The sequence below is a fragment of the Lolium rigidum genome, chromosome 3 (assembly GCF_022539505.1).
Source record: "Lolium rigidum isolate FL_2022 chromosome 3, APGP_CSIRO_Lrig_0.1, whole genome shotgun sequence".
Lineage (NCBI taxonomy): Eukaryota > Viridiplantae > Streptophyta > Magnoliopsida > Poales > Poaceae > Lolium > Lolium rigidum.
The window spans coordinates 7,018,728-7,028,473 of NC_061510.1; the positions used below are offsets into that span (position 1 = coordinate 7,018,728).

The 9,746-nt window shown below is 44.6% G+C and overlaps 1 protein-coding gene across 1 annotated transcript; it reads right to left on the reverse strand.

The window, feature by feature from the left end:
* Positions 1 to 1,390: 1,390 nt before the first annotated feature.
* LOC124694282 (pollen allergen Lol p 1-like) lies at positions 1,391 to 2,182 on the reverse strand. The gene has a single exon (XM_047227285.1). It carries the CDS (start codon positions 2,180 to 2,182, stop codon positions 1,391 to 1,393), a length of 792 nt encoding a protein of 263 aa, XP_047083241.1.
* Between the last annotated feature and the right edge of the window lie 7,564 nt (positions 2,183 to 9,746).

The following is a 9,746-nucleotide window of genomic DNA, read 5'->3' on the forward strand; positions in this document are numbered from 1 at the left end:
TATTTATCTAACCAAACGATTAACTCAATTTGTATATATAATTTTATTTCCTAAAGTATCATCTAGTTTAAACAATTGCACGGTACAAAAGATAGAACAACGACTACATGGCCTTTGGATTTGATTGACATACAAATTTAAGCGTATGCAATGTTGTTCTTTTGATTTATTTAGTATGACCCCGTAGCAATATACAGGCTTTGTGCTACTATGAATCGTAATCATGAACATTCTTAGATACATAATCAGTCAGGTCCAGCGTGGGGCGGGAGGGCCAACCAAATTTGATTGGGTGCCTCCTACACACCTCTCACAAGGTGTCGACCTCAAACTCTTATTCAGGCATCTCTCTCCTCTCTATATACGGCATGAATGAATATACTCATGCATGAGCTTGTATGTCTCACCGTCTCGTATATATGTGTGGCTGGATTATTTGAGATCTTGAGTCAAAATTAAGCTCGTCGGAAGAAGATCACTTCACTTCTTGCTCAATTGGCTGAGTAGGAAATACCGGGAGTCTTTTTTTTTACGTTAGACTAAGACCCAGCAGACTTCATGCTCAACCTATCACATTCTTTTATCAGTGTTGGCATTTCAGTGATTGTAAATGAATGTATCAGTTACAAGAAAAATTAGTGATCTCCAGTACATCTGAATTCAAAAACATTTTTTGTGAATGTTAGCATTTTATTGATTGTAAATAAATGTATTGGTTACAAAATATTTAATATCCTCAATCCTTAAATCTTGTTAATTGATGTACACGAGATACATGCTTATGCTATTCTAAAGATTGAATATATTGGTGAATCCCATTTATCGATAGCAAAATATCTATGTGCCCACTATAATCCTTATTTTCTCCTTTCTTTTTATATTGTTCCGTTATTTCAATGTATTTATCTAACCAAACGATTAACTCAATTTGTATATATAATTTTATTTCCTAAAGTATCATCTAGTTTAAACAATTGCACGGTACAAAAGATAGAACAACGACTACATGGCCTTTGGATTTGATTGACATACAAATTTAAGCGTATGCAATGTTGTTCTTTTGATTTATTTAGTATGACCCCGTAGCAATATACAGGCTTTGTGCTACTATGAATCGTAATCATGAACATTCTTAGATACATAATCAGTCAGGTCCAGCGTGGGGCGGGAGGGCCAACCAAATTTGATTGGGTGCCTCCTACACACCTCTCACAAGGTGTCGACCTCAAACTCTTATTCAGGCATCTCTCTCCTCTCTATATACGGCATGAATGAATATACTCATGCATGAGCTTGTATGTCTCACCGTCTCGTATATATGTGTGGCTGGATTATTTGAGATCTTGAGTCAAAATTAAGCTCGTCGGAAGAAGATCACTTCACTTCTTGCTCACTTGGCTGAGTAGGAAGTGTCGGCCTTCCAGCCCTCGGGAATGACATCCTCGACTTCGGATTTGGTGCCGCCCTCGGTGGTGTACCGGACGGTGAATGGGCCCGTCAACTTATCGGGGGTGTCGATCCTCCAGACTGCTCCCCACGACTCCTTTAGCTCGATCCACTTATCCTTGCCCTTCTCCTTGATGTCCACGGCCACCACGTCGCCGTCGCCGTCGACGTACTTCACCAGAATAGCCAGGTAGTTGGGGTTGGAACCCTTCTCGACGTGGAACGTTGGCTTGGTGCCATCCGGGTACTTGCACTTGACCCGCCTGAACTGGAGCTCCAGCTCGCCGGCGCTGCGGAGCTTCTGCTCCTCGCCCTTCTTGGCCATGGACCCGAACGCGTGGCCCGAGAGGTCGAAATGGTAGGGTGCGATGGGCTCCTCATTGTCGTCGGTGATTGTGACGGTGACAGCCTCGCCGGAGCAAGACTCGGGCTTGGTGCACTTGATCTCGAAGCAGGAGCCGCAGCCGCGACCGTCCTTGAAGATGGGGGTGTTGCCACAGCCGGTCATGCCGTTGAACGGCGCCTTGTCAACGTCCTTGTACCCGCACGCGCCGCCGTTGTCCTTGGGACCGGCGCCGGTCGGCTTGCCATACCAGGTGCTCTTCGCGTCCAGCCACTTGTCGCCGTACTCAGCCGTGATGTTGGGGCCCGGGGGCACCTTCGCGATGCCGTGCGCGCTGCCCAGGAACACGGCGAACAGCGCCACCACAAGGAGCACCGACGAGGAGGACGCCATCTTGAGTTTGGAATTGGTTGTTGTGTGTGCAGCTGTGATGGATTATGCTATGGTGTACATGGTATTTATGGGGCACAAACGAGAACACGACGGGGGGCAAGCCGGCGATGTCGGTGGTAGCTTACGCGGCTGGCCGATCTTGTCCGCTGATGCAACATAAGGCTTGCCGTGAACAAGAGGAGCTCGTCTCTGACCGGTCGTGCTTACCTGTGCTATTTTTGCATTCGTCAACAATCTGCATGCAGCCACTGTGAGCTTGGCTTGGATATGGAATGTGTAATTATCTGCATAGGGCAATCATCCGGGGCGAACTTGTGTACCCTAGACATACAACAATATGAATGATATTCTTTGAATTCAACGTTGAACATATTACCCTATTTAGTGATACTTTTACCAAAATGTCCATTGACAAAATTTCGATCGCCTTTTCTCAACCCATTTTAGCATTCTGCATGTTTCGCTAGATTGGCATGCTATAGATCGATGTAGCGTAACAAAATACGTAAAGACCACACTGCATGTGAAATGAGATGCAATGATCGATGTATTGATCGGATGCATACGGAGGTACATATATAGGCCCTGTCCTCGACTATACAAGGAAGAAGGCGGGCTCAATAATAAATACAAAAATATGTATCACTATACATAACTACAGAAGATACACATCGTCGAAGCGTCGCCTGGTCGAACGCATAGAGTGGACCGGAACTCCTCAAATGATGCCGTAGGGAGACCCACCATATGCATCCAATCAATACATCGAGCATTGCATCTCATTCTACAGAAGATACACATCCGAATATACAAGGATATGTATATCAGCACTGCCCAATGGATATGCATCACAAAAGAAGGGTCCAAAGTTTATAAAAGGAATGATCTAAACAAATGTTCACTTGATAGGATAATAATTGTGGGAAATTCAATTCGGCTCCCGGGTGCGTATGCTCCCTCTACCAACAAAACATATTTCGAAGTGTGGAAAAATTTTGATAAAAAATTCTACATGTACATCTCCATAATATATGTGTATGCGTCAAGTTTCACGAAAAAATAATATTTTTTGTGGCCTATGTAAAAAAGAGAAAACTTATCGTGTGAAAAACATTGTTTTCAGCACTGAATTTTGTCTTTTTTACACACGTCACATGATAAGTTTATTTTTTATGAAACGACTTTGTGAGCGCGTAGCACGTGAAGATGTACGTGCGAATTTTTTGTTTCTATTTTTTTAAAATTTAAAATATAGGGGGGAAGTTGTAGAATTCACTCTTTTCAAATTGGATTCAGTGACACGAGCAACTAACATCGACACTTTTAGTGTTATTCTATAAAATTCAAAATGATACAACTCTCGGGTCACGAGTATGACTACTTCAAAATATAAAATAATGCCTACAGGTTTGAACATTTTTTTTTTCAACTTTCATACTTTTCATCTTGTGATTTACTACGTGGCAGATGAATTTGTATCAATTACAACATGGATAATTATTAAAACGTGGGATGACAACTCGTGCACTATTGTTTTGTATAAGGTCGTACAAAAGTTGGTCGAAATTAACAAGCTCATGGGGGGTCTACTTTTGAATCAGGTGACATCTTTTATGTGGAATTTAACTCAGTCCCACCAAATCCGGCTGAGGGTGCAACCACTTAGAGATGGTAGCAGTGGTTTTATTAAATCGATATGTATGGAGGTATAGCAGTATGATTTGTGGAGTATGAGTGCGACAAGTAATCTTGTACGAGGGCATTTTGTCATTCTTGTAACAATGTCGTCTTCAATAACTTAAATAAAGATGTTTCGTGAATCAATCAATGCGAAAACCAGGGCTCCTACCATCATAAACTGAAGAATTAATATACATTACACTTTGATTCGAATTAGCAGGTAAACATAGTACTCCTTTCATATTAATTATCGCTCATATATATGTATTTATGTAGAAATATTTTACTTCGAAATACATTTATATTAGAGACAAGTAATATAAATCGGAGGAAGTATCTTCCTTCTGAAGAACTGTCCATGATGTGACTGCGCCGCTTCAGGCGAGGGAGAGTTCAGCATACCGATGCTGACAAGGAGGAGGTCGCCTCGCCCCCTCGGAGAAGCCTGCCGCGGCACCAAGGAAGAGATCACTATGTACTGTATGCCACCACAAGTGAGCTTCCCTCGCTGCACCACATTGAGGAACTTGACCTTCGTGACGCCTTGGAGGATCTCGCCGCTTGTGCCGCTGCCATCGATCTTTTGTTTTTTGTGAATTGAAAGAATGAGTCTTAATCAACACAAGATGGTTTCATTGGCACTTCGGGCGTCATATTTTTTCCCGGTGAATCGTGGGGCCATTTCCTCCTAAGCTTACCAGCAACAACTTTCCTGATGGACAGTGTAAGCGCTTCTCCCGCAAGAGTTTCACGTGGAATTGTTTCTAAAATATTCTGGAATTGTTTTAGAAACAATTCCTTGTTGCTAAACCTTTGCAACTACTTTCTATGATACTAAAACTTTGCACGACAATGCGATATAAATCTTTGGAATTGTTTCTAAAATTGTTCTCACACACGTGGGTGCCCGATGTGTATCGTAGTATCTTACGATTTTACGATATTATCATGACTAATCGATACAATCGTGGCATCTTAATCTGGTATTATCTTACTTGTATCCCAATACATATCGTGGTATCTTAATCTAATATTATCTTACTTATATCCCGATACGTACATGGTATATATCGTTCCATATCGTGGTATCTTTAGTATCAAGTGACTCGGTGCCCCCGGTCTGCTAGGGCGGGCATGCTCTCTTTTCTTTACTATTACTAGTTGAATACCCGTGCTCCGCCACGGCTCAGCAAATTTATCTAGTTAGTCGGAAAAAAATCATACATATGGTCGTACGGAACTAATAGACTCAATTGTAACAAGCAAAATGTATGCTATATCTGATATTCCATTATTATTAGTTAAGCTCAAATGTATGAAATGTTATATACACCTCATTTTGGTTGTATGATTGGCTACCATTCTCAAGTGTATGGAAAAAATAAAATCAAAGTTGTAAAATCTAGAGTGAATGAATCTTCAGATTTGTGATAGGTAACACCTACTTTTTTGTGATCTCTACTGTTGCCACGGTTTTCAGAATTTTGCTTATTTTTTCTAGGCTTCTGATAGTGCAAACAGCGCAAGTTTTCTAGATTTTGGATAGTGCAAGCCGAGCAAGTAGAGCAGAAAATCTACAACACATGGAATCAGATATTCTATTCCCGTAAGAGAACAGAAACACCATATTGGAGGAATAAATTTTATACACAAGTTAAACAGTGTCTTGGGTTGTTACTGTGCCTTCGCCGCATATAAATTCATTGTTAGCTCAAAGGGTTATTTTTCACAACTTCAGTAGTATTGTGAAATAAGGGATTTAATTTACAGCAATGATGTCCTACCTTCATCATCACCTAGTGTAATATCTCCAGGTTAACAATCCATCCACCTTGGGAACATATTACTTTCATATAAGCAACATTAGCTTAGGTGTGTGTATCTGCACCAAAATATATATATCTTTTTGAACAACATTGTTGTCTTGTTTTTAACTTCTATGTATGACAGTTAACACTTGGAGTTTCCACTCTGATTTTTGGAAGAAACGTTGAGTAATATGCTACAAAGGCGTGTTCTGTAAGATGGCTATTCTCCAAAACTTATTCGCTAAATACCCATGTCAGTACAAAATTAAACTGGATGCACCTCAAATTAAGAAAAGAGTTTGGCATGTTGAGAGGAGCTTGTCCTACTCGATAAGGGGCATGCCTCACAATGGCAAGCAACATGTTGTCCTTCTCTTCTGCCACCATTCAAAACCACCACAATGTCCCTTCGGTTCATGTGTCACTCGTCGCCTGCATTTCCTCGTGCGTGAGCATGTATTGCAATCCTATATCTTCTCTTTCTTAATAGATGGCCCCATTTTACTGGCCTTACAGCGAGCCACGTAGCCTTATTAACAAATTTTACCTCCCCGCGTTGTTTCCAGCCCCACTTCCGAACGAGAGATGCTAACCGCCGCAGGGTTGGCCCGCTTCCTAACCCTACACGTTAATTCTCCTCTATTCCTCTTCCTCGGTTAACCGTTGTCGCCGCTATGATTCCTGGATACAAATGCTCCCAATGCGAGGCAATGCCTCCTCACCATTAATTCTCCTGAAACCGCCCGATGAAGGCAGCATTCACCTCCAATCCACGATGCCCGTACCTCTCCCATTCCCACCGATTTTCTCAGGTTTAAGCAGCTCTAAGGGCATCTAGAATGCTGAGCGCTTACATGAACGCTTAAGTGAAAAAAAATAAAGATCGCAAAATCAATATATGAGCTAAGCGCCCTGTAAGCGCCGGACCTCTTCCATCGCTGAAACTGTTTTGGAAGGAGTCGTACAACTAGCTATATATTCCGTTTATCCTGGCGCAAGGGATAGCGCCCGCCGCCTTCTCGATTCAGTTCGTGCGGGAAAAAAGGGCAAGCACCCGACTCAATTATTTGCGTCGACTCCGGCCAGAATCCCGGGATCGATCAGGAATCAAGCAAAACGGCCAGGAAAAAGATCCTAGCGCCGGCTCTAAGCGCTCCTGTTGTACATGCCCTAATACACCCATGTGCTCGCCTTCCCTTTCTCAACGCTTCCCCTCCCGTCCTCCCAATCCACGATGTGCCTCCAACCCTCACAAATCGCCTCGCCATCACCTGTTTCTGCAAGGCGAAGAAGATCTAGGGCCGCCGCCAATCAGTCCCAACTTCTGATGCATTGACTCCCACGTCAAAGAGGCATACGCTGATCTGCTCCGTTCTCCCGTGCTGAAACTGCAGACCGGCGGCGGCGGGCAGCAAAATGTGGACGCGTGCAATCAACTCTACTACCAGAAACCACCAGCAGCTCGTGATGTCTGGGCCAAAGCAATTGGTCTAATATGTGTACGCTGATGGCAATGAGATATACGCAAAATCAACTCCCCTCCCACATGACTTGTAGGCGATTGAGGTATTCCTGCTTTGCCTAATCTTCATCATCCCAGGGAGTCAAGAAAATCTGCCCGGAAAATTGAGGTATTAATTACTGCTTTGCTTGATATTTTAATCTCCAATCGATCACCTCTCGTGCAATTCTTGAGTTCTGTTTCGAGATATTAGAGAAACTAGACTAAGGATTGGATTCTCTGTATCTGCGTTGTTCTTCAGTATAAAATATTGCACTGCTGAACTTCTATCATGCAATTGTTTACTCCGCTTTCCAGATCCCAGAGAAATCAGAGTAAGAATTGGCATAACTGAGAGAACTACGATGTCGAACAAATCTCTCCTGCACTAGCTACACAAATGGGGCATCCAACAATGCATTCAGCGGACCACACATTCCAACCTTAAAAATCCACCAAGTCCGCTTTATCTCAAGATTATTCATTGTCTCGGTCGGGTTCAGGAGATATGCTAGACTATATTGATGGAGTTTATTGCAAACATTTCTTCATGCATCACCAACACATGGAATATATTTCTGGTTGGATAGCAGCTCTTTCTGATCTGAAATGTGCTTGCGCTGACGAAGGTCTAATAACTCAAGTTGTCAACATTGTTAAGAATTGCACCTTTTATTCATTATTGCCAAAAATATAAGTAGCCCGGTGAGTACCTCCAACATCGCTTTCTATGAATTATCTGATATTTTTCTCAAATTTCGGTCTACAACTGTAGGCTGCTGAGATGTAACCTCACTGGTCTAAATGCTATCTTCAGTTGCTTCTTTTGTTTATACTACAGGGCTATATGGTCATATGCTAATTCTGTTTGGATTAACGCCCTTTCCCTGTAAAACTTAAGAACTCCACTGTCTTGTCATTTGTCTTCTCCGCAAATGCTAACGATTTGACCTTCCATCTTTTCTACTCTTATTTTAGTACAAGCTTCTCCTACTTCTGACCCTTTCAACAATTTGTCATAAAAATTAGACATGGAGCACCCTTTCAAATCATAAAAATTAGACATGGAGCAGCGCAAGGCGACTACAAATAAAGTTCATGTATAATTAATACAAATTGTTCTTGATAGATAATGATGAAGCATCTTGATTAATCATTTATACAAATAACACCACTATCATATACGGCCTGTTAACTATTTATCTGTTTCTTTTATTTGAGAGTGGATTCGGTGAACAGGGGGGTACGTGAGCACCCGATTATCACCGTTGGATTTGGCCGAGCACCGTTGGATGCTCCCCATCCTAGCTTGTCAACTAACGGAGACTACACGGTCCAATAGGGACTTTTCATCCTGATACATGATGCATGCTCGTGGGGCCCACTTGATGGAGAGAATAAAATTATCCTGAACTCCCTTTTCTTCTCCTATCGGTCTATCACGAGGAGAGAAACTCGCTGGAGGCGTCCACTTGCAGAGGAGGGAAGAAGGTGGCGCGGCCTCCTCCGCCGAGCTCTGGCCATGGTGGCGGGCGGCGTTCTACGGCGGGAGGAGCGGCGCGGGGCAGCTGGTGCGGGGCGCGTGGCGCAGCGGCGGATGGCGGCGAAGTCGTGCGCGATCTCGTCCGGGGTGAGCGCGACGGCGAAGCCCCTCTTCCTGGGCTGCGCCTGCGCGGGCTTCGGGGACTGGAGCGCGGCGTGAGGCCCCGCCGCGCCATCCGGCCTCGACGCGGCGTAGCGGAGCGGGCGGAGGTTCCGTGGCCGCTGCGGGCGCGAGGAGCAGCCGGGCGCGGGGTCCTGCGGGAGCGGCAGCGGCTTCGGCTTCTCCTTGTCCGGCGATGGAGTGTGCCACTGGAGCTCAAGGGGCAGCCACGGTGGCCCAAATCGGGTCAACGGGCTCAAGCTCGAGGCGGCGGACATGGCGGGCGGGACCCAATCAGCTCCGCCCTTCCTCTAGCTGCCGCCGCTACAGAGGAGGGGAGGAAGTCGGCGCCGCGGCCGCGGGCGTGACGATGCTGGTCGCGGGTTGGGATGGAGCGGAAAAGGAATCCGTGGCCGGAGGCCGCCTGCGACGACCGCGGCCGTCCCGTGCCGACTGCCGACGGCTTTATTCGGCCGAATCCGTGGACGCGCCGATGGCCGACTCCCGCCGTCGCGGAGCTCGTTTCTGCGCTCTGCCTCTTCACTAATGAAAAAAATAGAAGACGGGAATCGATCGGGGGTCTCGGTGTTTGATTCTCTAATCCGTCGTCAACGCAATCAAGTTGTTCTAGCTTGTGCAGAATCGGGGGAAAAGAAAGCCCAGAAAGATGGAGGCTCCAAGCCGGCGATAGCAAAAGGAGAGGCGAATCTTTGACTTGTCCACTTCACGGAATAATGGATGGCGTTAGACACGTGTTGAGCAGCTAGGGGGTGCTTACGTATCCTCCTGTTCACGGAGCTTCATTCCTCTTTTATTTTATAGTGCAAGAAATCAACGAAATGACTATAAGTACCATATGATTGTTTTCTGATATGTTGCCCTCTGGTGTTAGGAAAAGCAAACAATAGTAACTGCAAAGATGCTCAATACTCT

Coding starts and splice junctions, on each gene's coding strand:
- LOC124694282 (XM_047227285.1), bottom strand. CDS start 2,182: ATGGCGTCCTCCTCGTCGGTGCTCCTTGTGGTGGCGCTGTTCGCCGTG.